This window comes from Talpa europaea, assembly GCF_964194135.1.
Source record: "Talpa europaea genome assembly, chromosome: X".
Classification (NCBI taxonomy): domain Eukaryota; kingdom Metazoa; phylum Chordata; class Mammalia; order Eulipotyphla; family Talpidae; genus Talpa; species Talpa europaea.
Window position 1 is genome coordinate 1,510,289 of NC_140081.1, and position 23,983 is coordinate 1,534,271.

General features: G+C 53.0%; 1 protein-coding gene across 2 annotated transcripts in view; it reads right to left on the bottom strand.

The window, feature by feature from the left end:
* The window catches only part of NLGN4X (neuroligin 4 X-linked), a gene marked incomplete at both ends in the record, with an annotated part of 134,510 nt that overhangs the window by 1,842 nt on the left and 108,685 nt on the right, over positions 1-23,983 (bottom strand). For both annotated transcript variants that reach the window (XM_084258031.1, XM_084258030.1), the window contains 2 exons: positions 6,394-7,183; positions 11,102-11,287. In XM_084258031.1, coding sequence (XP_084114157.1) covers positions 6,394-7,183; positions 11,102-11,287 — 976 coding nt within the window. The remainder of the gene's footprint in view (positions 1-6,393; positions 7,184-11,101; positions 11,288-23,983) is intronic.

Genomic DNA, 23,983 nt, shown 5'->3' on the forward strand with positions numbered 1-23,983 from the left:
ATGCATCAATAAATAAATCTTTAAAAAAAAATTAACTCCTTTTGAGGCATGAATCCCAACAAGGCGTGACTGGACCTCGAGGAGTTATCTGGCAATGTCTGTAGATATTTTTGTTTTTATGCAGGCAGCCTGGGCTCTGAGTGGGCACAGGCCACGCAAATGCTCCCCCAGGGAACTGGACAGGCCGCCCCCACCCCAGCATGGAGAACTGACCACAGATGTCAACACCACGGAGCTGATAAATCCTGACTTGGAGGCTGTTGTTCAAAAACGTGGCTGGAAATGTGCCTCCTTGGGCAAGAATGGCTTCTGAGGTCAATGACTTTTAACAATGAAAACAGATAATAAATTATACTAAGTAGATGTCAATAGAAAATACACTATAATATACATTAAAATCCATCAAAAACCGCCTTTGTGATAAGAAAATGCGCGTCCAGGGAAGCAGGCGCCGTTTGTCGGCTCTCTCTGCCGGAGAAATCTCTGTCTTAGCAAACCCTTCGAAGGCTCAGGCCCCCTCAGATCCAGCCTCATTCCATGAATTCTCAGAGGTTGGGGTGGACACGTTTAGAAGAAACACCAGATGCAAGAAAAGGGCCCCCCAACTCTGCCATTGTAGCACTCATGGGTTTTTATTTGTGTTTATTTTTTGTCTGTTAAATCTTTTTAATTAATTTTGATGCATTTACTGTTATTGAAATGAGACGAGCAAAGGTAAAAGAAAGAAAAGCCGGATTATTTACAGAACTAAGTACGGGTAGAAGGAGACTCGCCGAAACGACAGAATATTCCACAAAAGGTGGAGTTTGCAACATCTCTGCAAGCCAGTCTTCACAAATACCAGCCCCCCAAAATGCCAGCCCCCCCCCAATCCTGATATTCTCCACGTAACCCCCGCGTTTGGGTTATTTGGGGCAACACTCAAAGATCTTTGCCATTTTGTCCACTTTGTTCCTCATATAACACCCTGTCCATGTCCCCCAAGAACCTTGCGCATGTCCCCCAAGATCAACCTTGTCTGTGTCCCCCAAGGACAACCTCATCCACATGAACAATGTTTGTGTTCCCCAAAAAGCAACCTTGTCCCCCAAGAACAACCTTATCTGTGTCCCCCAAGAACAACCTTGTCCATGTCCCCCAAGAACAACATCCATGTTCCCCAAAGAACCTTATCCATGTCCCCCAAGAACAACCTTGTCCATGTCCCCCAAGAACAGCCTTATCCACATCCCCCAAGAACAGACTTATCTGTGTCCCCCAAGAACAACCTTGTCCATGTCCCCCCAAAACAGCCTTATCCACATCTCCCAAGAACAGGCTTATCTGTGTCCCCCAAGAACAAACTTGTCTATGTCCCCCAAGAACAGCCTTATCCACATCCCCCAAGAACAGACTTATCTGTGTCCCCCAAGAACAACCTTGTCCATGTCCCCCCAAAACAGCCTTATCCACATCTCCCAAGAACAGGCTTATCTGTGTCCCCCAAGAACAAACTTGTCTATGTCCCCCAAGAACAGCCTTATCCACATCCCCCAAGAACAGACTTATCTGTGTCCCCCAAGAACAACCTTGTCCATGTCCCCCAAGAACAGCTTTATCCACATCCCCCAAGTACAACCTTGTCCCCCCAAGAACAACCTTGTCCATGTCCCCAAAGAACCTTGTCCCTGTTCCCTCAAAAACAATCTTGTCCACAACCCCAAAGAACAACCTTGTCCCCCATGAACAACCTTGTCCGTGTCCCCAAAGAACCTTCTCCCTGTTTCCCCCAAAACAACCTTGTCCACAACCCCCAAGAACAACATTGTCCATGTCCCCCAAGAACAACCTCATCCATGTCCCCCAAGAACAAGCTGTTCATGCTCCCAAGAACAACCTTGTCTGTGTTCCCCAAATCCATGCCCCCCAAGAACAAGCTGTCCACGCCCCCAATCTCCAACACACCACTTGCAGGTCTGCTGCCTCCCCTGGCGCACCCCCCGGCAGTCGGCAGCCCAGTGCCATCACTTTCCAGAGTCCGGCACATGTTGTCTTTAACACTCGAGGTCCCCCTGCGGCCCCTCAGCTGGCACCCAGTTCTCACAGCACCCCACAGCGTGCCCAGCTGCAGCGTCTGTTCCTCGCCCTCCACGAGGTGCTTCCCGTCTGCACCGGGACCCGCGTCTGTCTCCACGGCAGGTGAGAGGCTCATCACTCAGCTGCAAATGGGGTCACCTTGACGGCTCTGCAGCGACTGTCTCTCAGTGTCCCCCCAAGTGTCACCTCCTGCTCCTGTGATCACAGCCACGGCGGGATGGAAATGAGTCCCTGATGCCCGTGGCTCAAAAGCAGACGAGGCAGTGGCTGCAGGCAGCAAGAACCCCAGTCTCCTTGGCTTCCCGGTCTTCGAAATGCACACCCCAACATTATTTTCTGGGATCCGACAAAGCACAGTGTGGGCACAGCATATCCCAGGCGTCATCTGGGTACCCCACACGCTCATCTGGGCAACGAGCAGCTTCCCCCATGGCGTGCAGGGTCCCCGCAGTATCCATCGCCCATGTTACCTCAAGGACACTCAGCAGGTGCAGCTCTTGGCTCAGGTGAGGAGCTTCCTCCAGGCTGGCCTCACGCCTTCCCCGCCTGCTCAGCTCACCTGGCACCTTGCTGAACGCTGCGGCACCGTGAGCACGAACCTCGGGGGCGATGGACATCCCTGAGCTGACGGGGCCCGCGCCAGTCCACATTCTCTGCCTAGAAGGCAGGCGCCGGGCAGAGGGGGTTTCGGGATAGAATCAGGGTGTTCAGAAGCACCAGCAGCACTAGGTGGGGTCGCCCACCTCCCCGATGCCTCCCTAGGTCCTGGCTGCAGCTCCCTTGCGTGCTGACGGTCCTGGAGATGCAGGAACTGCCTTGGTCTCTCGTCCCTTTCCCCAGAGCACACAGCCTTGGGCAGGCAGGGGCACTACCGAGGGGTAAGGGTTTCTTTGGGTTTCATGATGGCGTCCATGGGTCGGCGGAATCCATGATGGATGGAACCAGCTTTCCGGTTAAGAAGGTCCTACAAAGTCCACGTCCTGACACACCAGGGCAGAGAGAGCCCGAGGCTTGCCAGAAGGCGGCCACGATGCGTGTTTAGGAAGGACCTGGGTGGGGGGTGTCTGGATGCCCACTTAGTCACCCCACCTGCGCTCCTCTGGGGGCCGTGGGGGTCACTCAACTTACAAGACGAAGATGCAACTTTGCAGGGACCAGAATCACAGCTCTCGGCTTGAGGGCACCATCGGGCAGGGCCCGGCCTTCCCCCCTGAAATTTAGATGCACCGAACGCCAATAGCGGGGACCTGATGCAGGCAGGGCCCTAATGGGGTAAGGAGGAGACTCCCCAGCACCCTGCACTTAAGAACACAGATTCACGGGGCGATGTGATGACAGAGGGGGAAACTGGGGTGCTCCTGGTCACATGAAACCGAGATCGCTCGGCTTCTAAGCCTGCAAGTGTGACCCCATGAGTCTCTGCGGGAAGCCGGACTGGTATGTGGCTGCATCAGATGCACTCGGCAGCTCCTAAACCAGGCGGCTGCAAAGACGACCTTGGCTTGACCTCGGCCAAGGCCCAGTTGGAGTAGGAAGCGTGTGGTAAGAGCAGGCCTCTCTCTCTAGTGCCTCTCCTTCTCCCTCCCCCAGCTCCAAATTCTCAGACCCATTCCGTAACCCCCAACAGCGCAGAGCACTGATCCATCCAGCCAGTACATCTGTCAGTCGCTCAACAAACACAGTGGTCCTTCATCAAAGATGCAAAGCGAGCCCACTGTATTCCAAAGGCAAGAATGTGAGGAGTGACCTTAAGGAAGGGGAGCTGCTCCCCCCGGTGTGAGAGCATCGTGTCCCGAGGGCAGCTGAGACTCAGGTGCGGGCTCCAGGGGGGGAAGGGGGATGGATGGCGCCCAGGTGCGGCGGCGCTTTCATTTGGGATTCAGCGTGAGAGGCTCAAGGTTAATGACAGAGGCACAGGCGGGCACCACAGGACGGTACCTCATTAATTTGCACAATTATGTTATGAGACAAGAGAAAATGAAGTGACAGTGTGATGTCTGCAGCTGACAGGCGGGGAGGCTGCTCTGCCAGCATCGCTGCAGAAGGTGGGGGTTGTGTAGCGGTTGACCCTGCTGGACACGGGTCTCTGGCACCTGTGGCCACCGAGGTTTCCTTTGAGTAGTGACCACAGGGTGACATTCACACTCAGGACACACGCGTGACTGTGCTGACATCATCCATCCATCACACACACAGACACAGCTCGTGAGCTGGAGAGATGCTATGGGTGTGGACACAAAACGCCCGGACACGTAAGCCGCATGTGCATGAGGGGAGGCATGGGGTTAGATGCATGCACGGATACCTCATGTGTGTGTATCTGTGTGCAGACACATGTGTGTACAGATGTACATGTGTGTGTGGTTGGTTTTGGAAAGATTTATATGTAGAAGCATATACATACATGCAAGTGCAGGGTCCACCCTTTAAATATCTCTGTCTCCATTGTTCGCCATCCATCTAGCCTGTCTCTCTCTCTATCCACCCATCCATCCATCATCCATCCATCCATGTAGTCAGTCTATCTATCTATCTATCTATCTATCTATCTATCTATCTATCTATCTATCTATCTATCTATCTATCTATCTATCTACCTATGTATCTCTCTATCTATCCTCTCTACCTACCAACCTGTCCATCCATCCATCCATCCATCCATCCATCCATCCATCCATCCATCCATCATCCATCTATCTATCTATCTATCCTCTCTACCTACCAAATTGTCCATCCATCCATATAGTCTGTTTATCATCCATCTATCCACCTACCTACCTATCTACCTATCCAGCCAGCCAGCTATCCATCCATCCATCCATCATCCATCAATCCATCCTTATCCATCCATCCACCATCCATCCATATCCATCCCCATCCATCCATCCATCCATCCATCCATCCATCCATCCATCCATCCACCTTCCTAGTTACCTACCTGTCTGTTTTTCCAGGTGTCTATCTCTCTGTCTGTCTGTTCATCCATCCACCCACCCACCTGACTATATATCTATATATCTATGTATGTATCTACATATCTATGTATCTACGTATCTATCCATCCATCCATCCATGTATCTGTCCATCCACTTATCTATCCATCTACCTATCTATCCATATGTCCATCCATCCATATGTCCATCCATCCATCCATGCAATCTTCCATTCATCCATCCATACGTCCATCCATCCATCCATCCATCATTCCATCCATCCATCCAATCTTCCACCCATCCATCCATTCTGCCTACATATGTATGGATCTATCTATGATCTATCTATTATCTATCAAGTCAATTGTCCATCCATCCACCAGTCCGTCCCTCATCCATCCATGCAATCCTCTGTCTACCCACCTACCGACCCATCCACCCATCCATTTCCCTGTATCTCTACTTACACACACAGAACCACTCCACAGTTGTCATGAGATTAACTTCATTCCTGCAGACACACAGCAAGGACAGCCAGCATGCCACACACGTCTGTAGCTGACTCTGTAATCTCCAGAACAGGCAATATCACCTCTACATTGGAAGCTCGGCCACCGGCTCCCAGCACATGGTGCAATGTGTGAACGCTGCCCCGCCGGGAGGTGACTAAAAACTTTCAACACCAGGTAGCCTGCAGTGAGGGTCTGGTCTCCAGCTCCTGAACACCGGGTAACTCTTACTCTGTGTGCAGGTGTGTTTGTGTGTGCAGCTGGGCTGTGGACGTGCATGTGTGTTCTGCATGGTTGTGCGTGCAAATGCAGGTGTGACCCATGCACAGATGTTGTGTGGTCTGTGCCCATGTGTTCCTGCATGCACCTGTGTTGCACTGTCATGCATCCATGCACATGCATATGGTGTGTGGTGGCATGCACATCATGTTGTGTGGGTTTCCATGCAAGTGTTTCCATGTACACGTGTGCATTATGTGGCTGTGCACTTGTGGCCCACACACGGGTATGCATGGTCATGTGATAACAACACACATGTGTTTTATGGTCTGCATGTATGTGTCCTTGCATGCACCTGTGTTGCACAGGCGCATGTCCATGCACATACATGTGGTGTGTGGCTATGAGGACATGTGTGCTGTGTTGTGTTGTGTGGGTTTCCATGGAAGCATGTGTCCATGTACACACATGCATTGTGTGGCTGTGTGCCCACGACCCACACATGGGTGTGAATGGTCCCATGTTAACACATGTGTGTTGTGTCTCTGTGCACACGTGTCCACCGTGTGCACCCGCATGTCCGAGCCCCTAGGATCCCCACTCATGCAAGCCCCCCATGACGACAGAGCAGACCCCCAGCGGGCAGCGGCACGTACCCGGTCTTGGCGAAGTTGGTCCAGTAGGTCATGACCACGGCGCTGAGCATGACGTCGTTCTTGGAGAAGTTGCAGCTGAAGAGCTCGGTGGGGCCGATCATGGGGATGCCGAACACGTAGGGCACCTCGTCGCCGTGGGCCGAGTCGGCCCAGCTGGGCTTCATCTCGCTCTGGCAGTGGTGGTAGAAGGCGTAGAAGTAGGTGGGCGAGCCGTACTGGGCGTGCAGGTCGGCCGTGGCCACGGCCGGCGCCACCCACTGGTGGTCGGTGAACAGAGCCACCAGGGTCTTCCTGCGCGTCTCGGGGTTCTCCTTGTCCGCCCAGTCCGTGTACATGAACTTGATGGTCTCCCGCAGGGTGTCCTTCCCCTCGGGGTAGCCGTACAGGTTGTCCACGAAGTTGGACACGGAGAAGTCGAAGTCGTTGGAGGTCACCCCGTCCTCGTTGTCCACGATGCCGTCCACGAACTTCAGGCCCTCGCCCTGGTTGACGCCCAGCATGATGTCGTAGTTGAGGAACTCGCCCTGCTCCATGAGGATCTGGGGGTCGTCCGGGATGACGTCGCCGTCGATGACGGGGCCGAAGGCGATGTGGTAGGTGGCGGGGGTGATGGTCTGCTGGATGAGCTCCTTGTGGTTCTTATTCCGCAGGCATTCCACCAGGTCCGTGGTGTCCAGCATGTTGCAGCCGACCTTGTCTGCCAATATCCGAGTGTACTTGGCAGGCTGGTAGTTGACGGCCCAGCTGGACAGCGCCGTCCCGCTCTGGATGATGGCCTTCTGGAACAGCCCTGCAGGTGCAAAATCGTGCAGAGGGAGATGAAGCCCCAAGACAGAGACGCAGCTTTGAGCTCGCGAAGAAGGCGCCGATTGTCCGGCGGGGCATGTGAGTCTCCGCAGACGCAGGCATTCAGCCCTGCCAGCCGCTCTTTTCACTCCTGCATCTCCTCACCCCCGCCCCCCTCTGCCGGCCACCGCTTTTATGGGGCGCTCCCTCCTGCTCCCTCTCTCTCTCTTTCTCATACACACACCCCCCCCCCAGAAAAACTGTAAGAAACGAAAGTGCATTGAGCGCATGCAATCGCTTCGCCCTCCCGCCATCAGCTGGAGTATTTCTTTCCTGGGCTGCAGAGGCTGCAAATGCAAGCTCGCCCCGCCGCCCCCCTCCCCAGCCTGTGAAAATATGCGCCGCCCCCATCTGAGGCCAAAGGCTGCCTGCCTGGCTTGCGCAGCCAGGTGGCGCTTCCTGGGGCGGGGAAGACCCCGCGGAGCCGGGTTTCAGAGCACGGAGGCCGGGCTGGGAGTGCTCAGGCAGTGCCCGCCCTCGAGGGAAAGTCTTAGATTCAGACAATGGAGACAGTCATTGCATCGGCGCTTCTTGAAGGATCTGCAGGGGAATGCTGGGCCCGCAGGGGTTTTTCCTCCAAAAAGCATCGATTTCAAAATGATGCCCGTTCAAAATCCAGCCCGGGGAAAAGGATTCTCCCACTTGAAACTCATCTGCCTGCGTGGGGCGGTCTGCGGCAGTTGCGGGAAGATTGATGTTTGCTGCCAGGTCACATGAGTGCACGGCTGCCTGGGGTTGCGGGGAAATGAATCCTGTGTTTAAATACCGCAGGACAAGCGGGTTCAGGCGAGTGGCGCCGAATCTCCCCGGGGCTCCCTGCAAGCCCAGGAGCTCCCGCTGGAACGCCTCGTGGCAGCTGGAGAACACGCGCGGGCGGCCACAAGCCCACTCGCTTTCAAGCTCAGGCCACAGTCAAGGCTGAGACCTCCGCGGCCACCGGCAGCACGCGGGAGGCGGGCATGACCCAGCGGCTCTGCCCCTCGCACCAGCACACCCACCTGGTGCCAGCTTCCTAGGGTTTATGACTCTTTCGGCAAGTGCAGGGCTGTCTTGTGTCTTTGGCTCTAGAGTCTGTTGAGCCGTAGAGAAGCGATGTCAGCACTTCAGCTGTCGAAGGCGTCGGCAGGTCAAAACGGTTATGACCAGAAAAGGCCGCTTGAATGGTCCATCCGTCCACCCAATTTCCTACGTATCCATCTACCCACCTCTGCACCCACCTAATCTTCTCTCCGGCCAGACATCCAGCTATTCAATCTTCTGTCTACCCATCTATCTACCCATCTGTCTGTCTATCCATCTATCCATCTATCTGTCTATCCATTTGTCTGTCTATCTATCCATCTATCTCTCTCTCTCATCATCCATCCATCCATCATCTGCAAATCCTATCCATCCATCTATCCATCCATCTATCCATCCATCCATCCATCCAATTTTCTATCTATCCGTCTGTCTGTGTTTCTATCTATTCATCTATCCATCCACCATCCATCATCCATCATCTATCCATCCATCCAATCTTCTATTTATCCATCTGTCTGCCTACTCCATCTATCCATGTATTCATCCATCCATCCATCTATCCATCCATCCATCCAATCTTCTATTTATCCATCTGTGTCTAGTCCATCTATCCATCCATCCATCCATCCATCCATCCAATCTTCTATTTATCCATCTGTGTCTAGTCCATCTATCCATCCATCCATCCATCCATGCATGCATCCATGCATGCATCCATGCATCCATCCATCCATCCAATCTTCTGTTTATCCATCTCTGTCTAGTCCATCTATTCATCCATCCATCCATCCATCCATCCATCCATCCACACAGCCAATCTTCTATTTATCCATCTGTCTGCCTACTCCATCTATCCATCTATTTGTCCATCCATCCATAATCTATCCATCCAATTTTCTATTTATCCATCTGTCTGCCTAATCCATCCATCCATCCATCCATCCATCCATCCATCCATCCAATTTTCTATCTATCCATCTGTCTGTGTATCTGTCTATTCAACTATCCATCCATCCATCCAATCTTCTATTTATCCATCTCTGTGTCTAGTCCATCCATCCATCCATCCATCCATCCATCCATCCATCCATCCATCCATCCAATCTTCTGTTTATCCATCTCTGTGTCTAGTCCATCTATCCATCCATCCATCCATCCATCCATCCATCCATCCATCCATCCAATCTTCTGTTTATCCATCTCTCTGTCTATTCCATCTATTTATCCATCCATCCATCCATCCATCCATCCATCCATCCATCCATCCATCCACACATCCAATCTTCTATTTATCCATCTGTCTGCCTACTCCATCTATCCATCTATTCGTCCATCCATCCATAATCTATCCATCCAATTTTCTATTTATCCATCTGTCTGCCTAATCCATCCATCCATCTATCCATCCATCCATCCATCCAATTTTCTATCTATCCATCTGTCTGTGTGTCTATCTATCCATCTATGCATCCATCCACCCATCCATCCAATCTTCCATTTATCCATCCGTCTGCCTAGTCCATGTATCCATCTGTTCCTCCATCCATCATCCATCCATCCATCCGCCCACCCAGCAACCCACCTATCAAACTCTCATCCCTCTATTTCCTAGGGAGGTAATTATGCACCATCCCTCTCTCTATTAGAAAGTTATTGTGTATCTATCTGTTATCTGGGGAAGGCACCATATGATTCCATCTACATTAAGGAAGAAATATAATCCCAGATAAAAATATACAAGTCAGATAAAGAAAAACCGTCGCTTCTAATGCCTACTATGAAATACAAGTCACTTGCATGTCTCAGTTTGATTTGCACGGGGCAGCCCTGGCCCCACGGTGTCTGGTGTCTGCTGACAGTATCCACAGCATTGTTCCTTGTCATCTGGGGTCGCTGCACTCTGGAAGCCCCACTCCTGACAGTCACACTATCCTCTGAGCTAATGCACATCCACCTTCACGCTGGGACCTTTCAGTTTTTTGTGTGAGCCTTTGCTACGATACTACCGTGATGACCTCTTCACAGACATGCACTTATGTGCACTCTGGGATTTCCACGTCGTCAGCAGCAGCCCTCGGCGCTAGCGCAGGTCATTCTGCTATTCCTGAGTCGTTCTGAGGAGCTCTTTGCAGAAGTGACCGTGCCAGGCATCACAGCTGGACAGTCACCTCCAAGTCACTGATTTCAGTGTCTGACACTGTCCGCCCAAGAGCGTGCACTAGCCTGGGACTGGCCATTGGTGGACACGGTCCAGATTCCTTTCCCCACCGAGAACTGCGTACGCATCGAGAAAAGAGAACGTGTGGGTGTCTTCTGCTCCGAGAATTGACAGTCCTGTTCTCCCCTCTTTTACAATAAAGGGTCGGTACAAATGTCAGCCCATAACGGCAGCTCTGGCTGGACAGGACGCTCTCTAAAAACAATTCCTTAAAGACATCTGCGCTTTTCTCGCACAGTCCAGAGCGGATGGAGCCAGCTCGGGCATGGAAGGATGCAGAAGGGTATGGAAGCTGGAGGTGGCTGGGACGTGCTCCAGGCTTGCCGCGGCGCCCTGGGGCTTGGATTTCCTGCTTCGGGAGCCCCTGAGGGGAGAGCCGGAGAGCCCAGGGCGGGACTGCACTCCCTGAGGACCATCTCGGACTCTCCCATCCCATTGCGCGGCCAGGAGGCCGGGAGGCAGCGATGGCCAGGAGGGGTGCAGCCTGGTGCAGCCTGAGCCTCTCCTGCAGGGTCCAGGAGGTGCTGGGGTTCTCCCTCCATGACCCTCCATCTGTCTCTCCATCCTGCCTCCCCTGCCCTCCATCCCGACACCCACAAGCCCAGCTTTAGCCCCCCTTACCTTCCGAGTAGTGCGACAGCGTCAGCAGGCTGACACAGGAGGCGCCGGCGCCCGAGCCGAAGATGGTCACTCGCTTGGGGTCACCCCCAAAGGCCCCCACGTTCTCCTCGATCCACCGCAGCGCCTGGATCTGGTCCAGGAGGCCATAGTTGCCCTTGGCCGCCTGGTCGCCGGTGCTCAGAAACCCTGCAGGGAGGACAGGGTGGTCAGCGCGCGGGGTGGGCGGCGGGTAGCGCACGAGGGCGCCGATTCGCTCCTTGGCTCCCGGGGAGAAGCCGCTGGCTGGACGCCACTGGGGGGGCCTCCTGGTAGCCCTGGACACCTGCGGGGGCCTCACCCCTACCTACGCGAGATGGACGCAGACACTGATGATGCGGCCACACCCAGGGCACAGCGTGCGCTGCCCGGGGATGGACTCCGGGGCGTGTGGGCTGGCGGGGAGGGCCTGCACCCCCAAGCTGCCTGCACTAATAGGTTCTGTGCCCGCTGCATCAACACAAGAGCTTCTATGGAACAGAACTTGAATATCACGAGTCTCCAAACCAAGCTTGCAAAGTCGCCATGCCCTCGGGGGTCAGTGTCCAGCCCAGCAGGGTGGCCCAGAGCAGAGCCCCTGAGCCCAAAGAGTGTTCCCCACATCTAAGCCTCCTTCTGGGGGACCCACAGGACAGGGGCTGGGGGGTCAGGCAGGGCTGGGAGCTAAGGAGCCAAATCCAACCAATGTCAAGACAAAGTCCGCCGGGGTCACCCCCCACGGGCCTCTCCCCGCGTCTCTGTCTCTGCCAAGAGTTCACGCCACGTCCCCGGGCAAGTCTAAGGCCGAGAAGTCGGGGTCTCTGCCCCACGGGCCTCCCCCAGACCTTCTCCTGCCTCCCCATCCTGCCTCTTTCCTTCCCCAGGCTCCTCTCCAGCCTCTACTCCCTGCCCAGCTCCCCCTCCCTTGGCTGGGGACCCTCCCTGCTACACACCGATGTCTATTTTCTCTGGCAAAATGCAAGACACCCCCGTTTTGCAGGGGAAATAAAGGGGTGTCGGGGGATATTTTGCATGGGTGTCTCGTAAGATCGTCCACAAACATGAGAGCTTCTCCCTGAGGGTTCCCTTCCTCATGACTGCCTTGCTCTGAAGTAAATACCACTTTCCATTAAATCTTTCCATGAGATTTAAATACGCAGAGTCTGGAGCAATAATCCCCGTAAGGCTGAAGCTGCAGACTCAATCGGAGACTCGATGAGATCCCGTCTTCATGGCGTGGGGCCCCTCAAGATTTATAGATGCAAAAAAAAAAAAAAAAATCCATGGCGCACAGAACCTGGAATCCTTTGATCTTGGCCCCAGAGCCAAAGCGTATTCAAATCTCCTCAAGGGTGAGCTGCCACAGACACGCTTTATTTCAAACAAACACACAAGGATTCAGTGAACGGAGCATCTTGGATCCGTGCCAGGTGCAAAATTCTCAATCCCAAGAAGTAAGGCGATGTGGGGTTTCATTTATTTTTGTGCAAAGATTTATTTAGTGATGCACACAAGAGCTGGGGTGCAGGGCAGAGGTGTGGGGGGTGAGAGGAGTCAGCGGAGAGAGTGGGGAGCAGAACAGGTGCATCTACTGAATCCCACTGCTGAGGGGAGCAGCGGGGAGACAGGAGGGGTCTGCTGCGCCGTGTGGGTAGCTCCCTGGCCGGTTGGGGATGGAACTCGTGCTGCAGAAGCTGCGGACAGCCACACAGTGCTGAGACTTAGCCCCTGGCACCACCAGGGAGGCCTGATATGGGCTTTTATTGAGGCAAACGGGTGGGTCTTATTTCCTCGCTCATGTCGCTAAAGATCTCCACCTGGACAAACGCCGCCCTCTGGTATCGACCCTGCAGAGGCTGCGAGTGTGCTGGAATCCAGGGCCGGGAGCCTCTCCTGAAGGGCCCTCCAGGGCCACTCCTGGCCCAAACGTCCACCCAACTTTATGAGCAGATCCCCGTGGTCAAGGCCTCCTCGAAGAAGCCACGTCTTCAGAAGCCCTCGCCACCCACACTCGGCTCCGCTGCGGAAAGGCCCTTCCCTTCCCGAGTCTCCACTCCGTGGTCCACCTTCATCCCTGGGACGGAGATGCTTGCGGCAGACGGAGAGCGTGAGGCTGAAGGGACTCTTGAGACGCACCCCCAGGCAAGCAGCAGCAGCCCCGAGCGCCTTCTTGACCCTCAATCCCCGTGGACTGAGGGTGCAGGGCTGGGGGGCGTTCAGAAATGGATGCAAAGGCAGAAGAAAGGCTGGCTCTTATTTTTGTTTTGAAATTGCAACATGCAGGGTCTCCTCTCCCCAAGAGATGCAACACGACACCCCACAAGGGGTGCCTGAGGTGCTTGGGACACAGGGGCGAGATAATGAGTTAGCAGCAGGGAAAGGGGCTGGTTGTCTGCAAGGCCTTTGTGGGGTGAGCTCTGTGATGCAGACACAGCCGTGGCGATGCCAAGGCTGCACCCCAGAACCCCCAACACCGTTGCACGCCAGCACTCCATCAATGAAAAGCTTTGCAAATGCCGAGAAGCTTGAGAGCAGGGGGAAGGGGAGCAGATCAGCTGTGGATGGTGGGAAGCAGCCACCCGCAAGCCCTCTCGGACTTAATTAGCAATTACGGATTCGTGCGGATGCCAAGGCAGCGCTCGGCAGCATTCACCGCCGAACCTTTCTGCAAGGTTTCCCATAACAAGAAAGGGGCTTGGCGGGGAGAAAGCCCCTTTTCATGCAGGGCTATGTGGGGGCCAGGCTGGGGAGGGGGCGGTATAATTAGCTCTCGTTAAGCCCCTCTCGCCCAGGAAGGAGGGAGCTGACTCAGCCGGATGGCTCCGGGCTCCCCAGCAGCACCGCCTCGCCCCAGGGCTCCCAGGATGACCGTTTGCGGATTTGTTCCAGGGGGGCCGGGAGGGGCCCTGCAGCCCTGCACCAGCCAGGCAAAGCCCAGCAGCCTCCACGCCTTGACAAGCAGCCCCAAGGCTGCCTCGATCACACGGGTCCTCTCTCCAAGCATCCCCTTCTGGAGCCGGTGCACGGCCCGGCCATTCCCCAGTGAGGTGACTCCACAAAGAATACAAAAGCCACTATTTCAAAGGAACGTGTGCACTCCTAGGCGCCGCGCAAAACCACTGACGACAGCCCAGTTATGGAAACAAGTGCCTAAGGTCCAAGAAGTGGGTCAGAACGAGCTGGTGGAATACTACTCGGTCATGAAAAAGGAGGGAATCCTGCAGTTTGTGACAACATGGTAGAACCGCAAGGGGTGGTGTTGAGTGAAATAAGTCAGGGCAGAAAGACACAGCTGGGTGGCGTCATTTATATGTGGGGTTAGAGGCAGAGGCAACAGCCAGACAATCAAACTGTAGTAAATTGTCACTATCCGGCTGGGGAATTGAGGCAACAAGATGGGGAGGGCCGTGGCCCCATGGCGGAGAGCTGACAGGGCACAGCTGGTGGCCAGCCGTGGCCTCAACGTTTGTAGAGGCTTGAATTCAAAGAGCAAAGCCGACGTTACCTTCATCGGCACAATTTTGAGTTTCCATTATATTAATTCCCAAAACTAAAACGTTTCCAAGCTCCCTCCGGGCCTCAGTCCTCAACACAGCAACTGGGGGGCGTGAATTTCTGCTCTTGAACCTGCCGCTTGATACGGAAGGGATCTCTCCGCGCCGAAGCGGTGGCAGTTATTGCTGGAGCGAGATTCGGATTCAGACCCAGACCCTTCTTGGATCTGGATGGACGCCAAGTCCTCAGGTATATTCCTTAGAATGTCGACGCCCCGCCGGTCTCAGCGTGAGGTTGACCGACCCCCAGGCTTGCTCGAGGGGCTCAACAAATACCAAAGCCCGGTTCCCGGGATGCGGCATATGGCGGACAACAGAGGTTGCCGAGGAGACTTGGGGATGTCGCCGACACACCGCCAAGGGCAAACTGATGCCCCTGGAATAGGTGATATGGGTCCTCGGCAACGTGGACGAGGGGACACTCCGTTCAGAGGCCCGGGGTTCTGATCCTGGGCGAGCCGGGCACCACGCCGAGAGTCCGAAGGCTGCAGCCAGCTGGAAGGAGTCAGTCCTAGAAGGTCGCCGTCCCCTCCTGCCTCCAGCATCAAGGAGAGGCCAGCAGAGCAACTGGAGTGGACGGCATGGAGCCAGAGGACGCATATATAATTAAAAAAAAAAAACTCTACAGCTCCGGGCGGCCATGAGTGGCTGTTATCCGGGGGGTGGGCGGGTAATGACGACCAAGAATAGGGTGCAGAGCATCGTGTTTGATTTCTCTTCACCCCAAGAGGCAGCCGCCATGTTGATGTTGCTGGTTGACGAGACTGAGTCCATTTGAGGAACGTGGTTGCTCAAGTCCACGGCCATAGAGACCACGTCAAAGTCCCCACCCACTGGTTTCTTCTCCGGTGACCGCTATTTTGTTCTCAGAGTCCAAGGGGTCAGTTTTGTTCCGTCTAGTCTTACGTTGTGCTTCTTTATATTGCACACACGACTAAGTTTTGCTGCTCTGCCCGAAGCTACTCACTTTGTGACTTGCTCCTCTGACATTTCTCTTCGCATCACCCCCTTCAAGTCTATCCGCATCCTGACAAATGGCGGGCGCGCTCCTTTTTCATGGCTGAGTAGTATTCCACTGGGTTGACCGATCATACCTTCTTTATCCAGTCACCTGCCTGGGTCACTTAGATGGTGTCCACGCCGCGGCTATTTCCGATAACCTTGCAATGAATACGGGACAGTGTCTGTGTTTGTGAACGGGTGTTTCTATATTCTTCAGGCAATCTCTCCGTGTAGAGCCTTCAGGATGGACACAAGTGCTTCTGCCAGCGAGAGGCATTTCCAATAAGACCGTAGCAGAAAGACAAATTAGTTTCTCTAGTTCCCCACCCACATATAAACGTGCATCCGTGTCTGGGCACCTATGACCTCTGCATCAAACGGTTTCAACGGCCGGAGCACAGCGGAGTCCCTCGCCACCGCCCCGGCCGTCCAAGGACAGCAGCAAGGGCAGGAAGAGCTAAAAATAGGGACTCGGTGGAAGATGCGCTCAGTCCCTCATGCCCGGTCATCTGAGCCTCAGGGCGCTTGAGCCTCTGACTGTGGAGCATCTGACTGTAGCTGCTACGATGAAAGCGAACCAGCCGGGAGGTGTCGCCGAGGACCCGAGGGTGCGGCCGCTCCATGCTTCGCCGAGCTCACCCGGCAGGGTCAGCGCCCATCTTGCAGCCACAGGAGGGTGGGTGAGTGGGGCCACCCTCTCTCCCAGCCCTTGTGGCTCGAGGAGGCCAGGAGGCCGAGGGTCTTGGAGAGCGCGTGGAGGACTCTCTCATCCTGGTGTTTTGTTCTTGACGCCCAGGGCGGGTCCAGCTGGGGCTGCCCAAGACGCGGCAGCCCCTTTCATCACCCGCCCCGTCACCGCTCTTCAAAAGACAGGAGGAGAAGGGCAACGCTTTCTCGTTTCCAGAAATAAAAATCCCTGCACCAACCCAGCGCGTCTCCCCTCTTTGTCCCCCTGCTTTCTGTTTCATCTGCGGGGCTGTGAAGTCGCAGCCAGGCTCAGCCCGGGCACCTGGATGAGTCGGATCCTTCGTGTCTCTGTGGCGGCGCCTGATGGCCGCCTCCTTCCACAGTGGCCCCGAATGGCAACGCTCTGACATGAAGCAGTAAGTCCCCCCTGGGGGAATGCTTGCCCCTGCCCTGCACTGGGTGAAACCATTTGATGAGCCACGACGCCTGGACCGGAGGATCCAAATCACGCGTCCTGCTGGTCCCACTCGCGCCGGAGGGGGTGATCGCATCCAGAGCCTCCAGCCCCGGAGACATGTGCAGCTCCAACGCTGACTCGCCATGGGATGGGGTTGGGAGCTGGGGTTTTTGGGGGGTGATGAGGGTTACAGGAGCTCACGATGGGCCCCCCAGGGAGGCAGCCACACGCACTTAGAAAAAGTCAGCAGATTGGTTGGTAGCATCAGGCAGAGATGCTTCCCACATGCTGATGAGGATGGTGACAAGTCAACTTCTGGGGCCCATGCGCCCCCGGTTCGTAGGATTTTCTGGATCCTCGTTGGCTAGAGGAACACGCCCTACATCTCCCCACGTACAAGCCCCCTTTGATTAGTCGATCTCGCCAACGAATAGTCCCCTCCCTGGGAAGTCCCCGAGTCAGCCTAGAGGACTCTGATCCTCAGCTATCGGCTGAGCGCGGACTCACGGCCAATGTTCCACACGATGCCTGTTAAACACGCAACCACATTCACTCTCCAAACGCCCCATTATGCCGAACACGTTTTCCTTTTCAGGGCTAAATTCTCTGTTCTGGTGCCTTCAGAGGCTTTCACGGCAAAGAGTGAAATGGGAAAAAAGTTCCCCCATTGACCGTCCCATTTAGATGGAAACTAAATTATACGTGTTCGTGCAAAACACCTTATAATTTACAACGCTTTTACGCATTGCTTAAAGTGTTTCGCCACAAAAAGCAAGGTTCCTTTGCCTTGTCAGCATGGCCGCCCGCATTTCTTTTGAAATCAGAGGATAATGCCAAATATTTGACTAATACGAAGGTGTTTTGTAAGCGACAGCAATTATGCAGCGAAATCATTTTATTGCTCTCCTGAGCTGCGCCACGCTGCCCACCTGCCAAACTCGGACAATTTTTTTTTTCTTTGTCCTCCCCTTTGACATAAAACATCTGAGAGATTTTAAATAACACTCGAGTCTACTCCTCAGTGATTAAGATAATCAATTAGCTGCTTTGGGGTGGGTATAGCGGACGTATTTGTTAAAAATTGCACAAGTGATTCGGATGAGCCGCCCGTGATGGGATCTACTTATCTGGAGAGAATGCAAAGAAAAGTAAAGTCCTTTCTTTCCATTTTCTCCTGTCATCGCCGCCTTGAACATCAGCAACTATTTCTGTGCAGGAGCAGCGATTCTCAAAATTCAGCAGGAATAAAACCTACCCAGAGCAGATTCTGCCCCAGATTTCTGACTCGGGAACCCCTTGGTGTGGGCAGCAGGTGGGGGGTCTTGCTGGTCGGAGCCGTGTTTGAGCAAAGACATGAAGCGTGTTTTGGAAAAGGCTGCTCCGGGCTATGGTGAGGGCTCCCCACCGAGCCAGTGCACCTGGTCACGGCTTGGAGCTCGACCTTCTGCGTTTGCTAAACTTCCCAGATTGGATGTGATCCTGTCGCTCTTGGTAGGCAGGGACACTGCGGGGAATGCTCTTGACTGTTCGGTGTCTCTGTCAGGAAATGCATGGTGTCCAGGGAGGTTCTCTTTAAGTGTCTGAAGAGTGATGGCCACTGGTGCTCAGGTGGGAGAAAGTCCTCCTCTGTCCAGCTAACTAGCTTGTTTCATCCATCCAGCCATCGTCCAGTCAGCTTATCAATCAAGCAATGAATCAATCAGTCTATCTATCCCACCCACCTATCCATCCATCTTCATCCACCATCTATGTATCTATCAATCATCTATGCATCACCCACTTCTCTCTCATCCATCTATACATCCATTCATCATGGATCCTCTACCTACCTACCTATTTATTTATGTAATTCAATCCATCCACCTTTCCGTGTATCTGTTTATATAGTCATTCATCCCTTCCTGCAATTATCTATATCATCCCATCCATCCATCCATCCAATCATTCATCCATACATTATCAAATCACATCTATCAATCACCTACCCATCCATGCATCCATCCATCCGTCCATCCAATTATCTATTTAGCTAGCTACCTAGCTAGCTATCTCCATCAATCCACCCATCCATCCATCCATCCATCCATCCATCCACTCCTCTATCTATCTATCTATCTATCTATCTATCTACCTCTCTATCCATCCATCCTCCATCCATCCATCCATCCGTCCATCCAATTAATCTATTTAGCTAGCTACCTAGCTATCTCCATCCATCCACTCATCTATCTATCTATCTATCTATTTATCTATCTATCTCTCTGTCTATCTTTTTATATACCTCTCTATCCATCCATCCATCATCCATCCATCCATCCATCCATTCGTCCATGCAATTATGTATTTAGCTAGCTACCTAGCTATCTCCATCAATCCACCCATCTATCCATCCATCCATCCATCCACTCATCCATCTATCTATCTATCTATCTATCTATCTATCTATCTATCTATCTATCTATCTATATTTTTATCTACCTCTCCATCCATCCATCCATCCATCCATCCATCCATCCATCCATCCATCCACTTATCTATCTATCTATCTATCTATCTATCTATCTATCTATCTATCTATCTACCTACCTACCTATCTATCCACCCATTCATCCATCCACCCATCCATCCATCATCCACCTTCATCCATCCAATCTTCTATCTAACTATCCATCCATCCATCCCAAATTAACAACAATGTTTTCATTTTCTTCAAGTCCCTTTCTTCATTTTGACCTCTGAATATGTCTAAATTCACAGCATGGAAGATGTATTGCGCGAGCAGTGAGACAATTAGGAAAAAAGGTAAACTATGACACATAGAGGAGCTATCTTCGGACATGGAACTTAGAGATAACTCACACATAACATGTTTCATGGCCTCAGGGCAGTTTGAGGAAGCAACAAAAATGCACTGAGAGGTCTGCTGTTGCGTTTTCAAGACACTTTGGATCGACTGTACTTTCCGTAGCCAATCAGGGAGGCGGTGGGAGTGAATGATACGTGGGGCTGAGGCTTGTGTGCACACACTTAAAGAGAAAATCCTGAAGTATTACATTTGCAACGCAACCTACAGCAAATATTTCTGCTTCATGTGTGCTCAAGCAGAGGGGTAGTAGAGGAGGGTCTGTATTATCCATGCATGTGTCCTCACAAATGCCCCCAGGGGACAAGAAAGTGGGGAACGGTGAACTGACATGAATTCCTGCAGCTTTGACTTGAGTCCGTCCATGAGGCTCCGCTCCTGGCCCAGGTGTGGGAATCAATACAACTCACTCTCCGTCTGGTAATAAGCGCAGCCGCTATAGCTTATCTATTGTCAATAGGGCTGCAATAAACATAGGGGTGCCGGTGTCCTTCTGAAATAATGTTTTTGTGTCCTTTGGGTAGATCCCTAGACGTGGAATTGTTGGATCCTATGGAAGCTCCATTTTTAACAGTTTGAGGAAACCCCGCACAGCTTTCCATAGCCAAATGCCCAAAAAAATATAGATGACTGGATCAAGAAGATGTGGTATAGATACACAATGGAATATTACACAGCAACGAAAAAGGATAAACTCAGCCCCAACCGTCCCCAACTCTGTGCGGTGCCCCCCAATTCCATGTCTGGACTAAATACCACGTCAAAGTTTGTTCCTGAAAATGCTGTTTATGAACCTTCACGTGTCACCTACTGTGTGTTGACTCTCCCCCACTCAATCAGGCTAGTCCTGCAAACCAGGTGTTCTTTTAAATTGCATCTAGGTTTATTTTAATGATCGTTCTAACCATTTGTTTTGGGCAATTTTTTTTTTGTTTATTTAAAGATTGATTCATTCATCTATGCCACCAAGAGCTGGGGTGCAGGCCAGAGGCGCGGGGCTGTCCTCCTGACATCTCCGTGGCACAGGACACTCCTTGGAGACCTGTGTGGCTTGTGAGTAGGCTTCGGGGAGTTGAGAAGGAGCTTCCTCATGGCAAGATGAGGTTTAAAATGAGGTGTCTGTAGGCACCCGGGAGAAACTGGCTCGAGTGAGCGTGGGAACACGGCTATTTCCAGCTGCAGCCTGATTCTCCAACTCCCCAGGTCTGCGAGGGCAGTTCCGTTCCAGGGTTACAGGTTTTGCACGGCGTCACTTAGCTTGGGGCTGTGTTATTTATGCAGGTGAGGGTGGGCGGGCAGGACATGGATGTTGTACCTTCCGAGTGAGAGGCGTGCGGTGTGAACAAGAGTTACGACGAGGTGGACAAGGAGGAGGGGCCTCCCTGGTGGTGCAAGGGGTTAGGACACAGCACTAGGCAGCTACTGGCAGCCTCTGCAGCACGAGTTCGATCCCTGGCCAGCCAGGGAGCTACCCACAGGGCGCAGCAGACCTCTCCTGTCTCCCCGCTGCTCCCCTCAGCCGTGGATTTCAGTAGATCCACCTGTTCTGCTCCCCACTCTGTCTCTGGTGAGTCCTCTTACCCCCCACACACACACTCTGGCCTGCACCCTGATTCTTGTGTCCATCAATAAATAAATCTTGAAAAAAAGAAAACAGGGTGGAGAGAGTCAGCAGGCTGGGACTGGTGTGATCCCAAGGCTTGGGGGGGAATTTGCAGAAGGTGAAACAGACGGTGTGGGAATGTTTTGTGCAAACACGTCAGGATTTAAATTGGGGCCACGATATATTTTGCATGATATGGGGTGAAAAATCAAACGTTGCAGGGGAAGCAACACACACACACACACACACACACACACACAGAGAAGCTCCTAATATGTTTGTCTTGGTTCAAGATCAACTTTTCTCTGCTCCAAAGCAGTCAAGTCTTCCATTGTCCAGGGCTAAATGACCACCTTGCAGCACCCCCAAACCCCAATACCCCTTATGCCCCACCCACCCCCTTAACGATCGTGCACTTGATGTCTTCTGACTTCTGCGTCTCACAAAAGCATGCAGAGGTTGTCCAGTTTCCCCTCCTGTATGGCTTTTTCTAATTGCAATTTTCCATCGAAATGATGCAAGAGATAAGGACCCCCCTGCACCCCAAGGCGGGCCAGGACAGGCAGAGTAAAAGCAGACGTCACCTTATCACGCTCACTAGCTCGGGGGCCCCCTGCAAGGAGCCAGGAGCAGAAGCTGCCACAGTCGATACGCTCCAGCGCATCATTATCTCCCAGACAGTTCTGCTATTATCCCGGCCCGGGCAATGAAAACCCGTCATGCCGCTCGGAGAAAGCAAGACGCCGAGCCTGGAATTAAATCAGAGCCTCTAACTGGACGGTCAATGCCTTCGACTCCTCCAGCGCACCAGCCTCGAAAGCCAATTCCGTATCTCAGAAGCACATTTGTGTGACAATGTCTGTTTTAGTCCAATTCTTAATAGGGCTGCAATTTAAGAGACACTCGCTGAGGGTTACCTAGGGGAGGGGAGCTCCGCCTCGGAGTCGGTCTTCAATTTACTCTTAGAAGAAGGTGATTCTGTTGCCTTTAGGAAAATGGTTCAATGGCTATTGTGCTGTTAATAAATGAGGGGAGAATCCTCTCCTGGAGCAGATTTGCTGCAGCCAAGGATCCCCCATTAATGTTCAATCCATTGCTCGGTTCTCTTTTCTAGGAAAAGAAAATTCTTTTAGCTGAGCAAAATGGGGGGATCATCGAGATGGCCTGAAAATGCCTTTCTTCTAGGAAACCATCAGGACCTCACATTGCAGAAACGGTGCAACGCAGGTGACTGAGAGATTGAACCCACACACCTGAGGACTCTGGGAGGCACAAGCCACAGGAATCGCAGAGGCAGAGACAATGTTTTGAAAAATGACTGTCCTGAGAGAGAGTTTAAAGAGACCTTCACGTTCAAAGCCGTATTTCTTAAATTGCAATTAAGGCTGCGCCTGAGCTAAGCCAACAATCTGGACAGCTGAGACAAACACCAGGGACTTTGTGGGGGTCAGGCTCAGTTTTATGAAGTTTCTGGTTTCTGACTATCCAGAGCTGTCTCCTTTATTTATTTTTATTTTTATTTTTTTTTGCATAGAAGAACTGGTGCAGGCCAGAGGCGTGGGGGGGGGGTGTGAAAGAGCAGCTCCTGGGGGGCTACACCAGGGTGATTTGAGGGTGCAGGCTTCTGAGGAAAAGGCACTGGTAGGTGGACAACAAAATGAATGGCTTTCGGCATTTCGCGTGTTATAAATACGGCAGCGCAGAGAGCAGGGTCGGCGGCCACCCGCGCCAGAGCTGAGCGTCCTTCTCTGGAGAAGAAGCCGCCGAGGCTGGTTACACAGCCCGGGACACGGAAGATGCAGGAGTCATGGGCACAGCTTCTCGGAGGGGCTCATCCCCCAGTAAGTGGCGGAGCTTACTGGCCAAGAGTCCAGGAGACTTTGACCGATGCCCAAAGCCACCTGCCAGGGGTGCTTCAACCAACCGCAGTGTTTGTTTCTGACGGGGAAGGCGGTAGCGGAATTCTAAAGGCACCCCCTCTCTCCCCCACGACGCCTGTCCTCCTGGTCAGGATCAGACATGAATCTAGATCCTGCTGAGCGGGGATCTGCAAAGTAACGGGAGGCAGTAGCGGGCAGACGTGAGAGTAAATGATCCCTGAACTCTCCAAGAGGGTCCGCATAGTCTTAAAAGCAAACGCTGCTGACAGCACAGCAGGGATGTGTCCTCAAAGAGGCTGAGGTTGAGGGCCTGGGGGCGCTGAGCATGATGCTCAGCTGAAAGCCACAGGGACAGCGGAGCCTTCAACCCATGTTGCTCAATCAACCAACATTCTGAAAACGAGGCCAGTGTTGTTGGAAGCAGATTCGCCCCGAGAACAGAGCCCAGCCCACAGCTTCGGGTCGAGGCACAGGAAGCATCCAAGTGACCTAGACTGCTGGTCTACGAACGGTGAGGTGATCAAAGTGGGTTGTTGGAAGTTACCGAGGTGGAGCTATGAGCAACAAAAGCCTCTGGAAACAAACGCGAGGGAATTCTGGGTGGGGATGTGCGTGCTCATCCCCAAGGATGCACTGAAGTTGCAAAGGACGTTTGGCTCAGAAAACCAGGATGGAGTTTTCTCAAAATGTTTCAAATGGGGGCCTCCCTGGTGGCGCAAGGGGTTAAGACGCAGCCTCTGAAGCTATCTGTAGCCTCTTCAGCACGAGTTCGATCCCTGACCAAGGAGGTGACCCACATGGCGCAGCGGAACTCTCCTGTC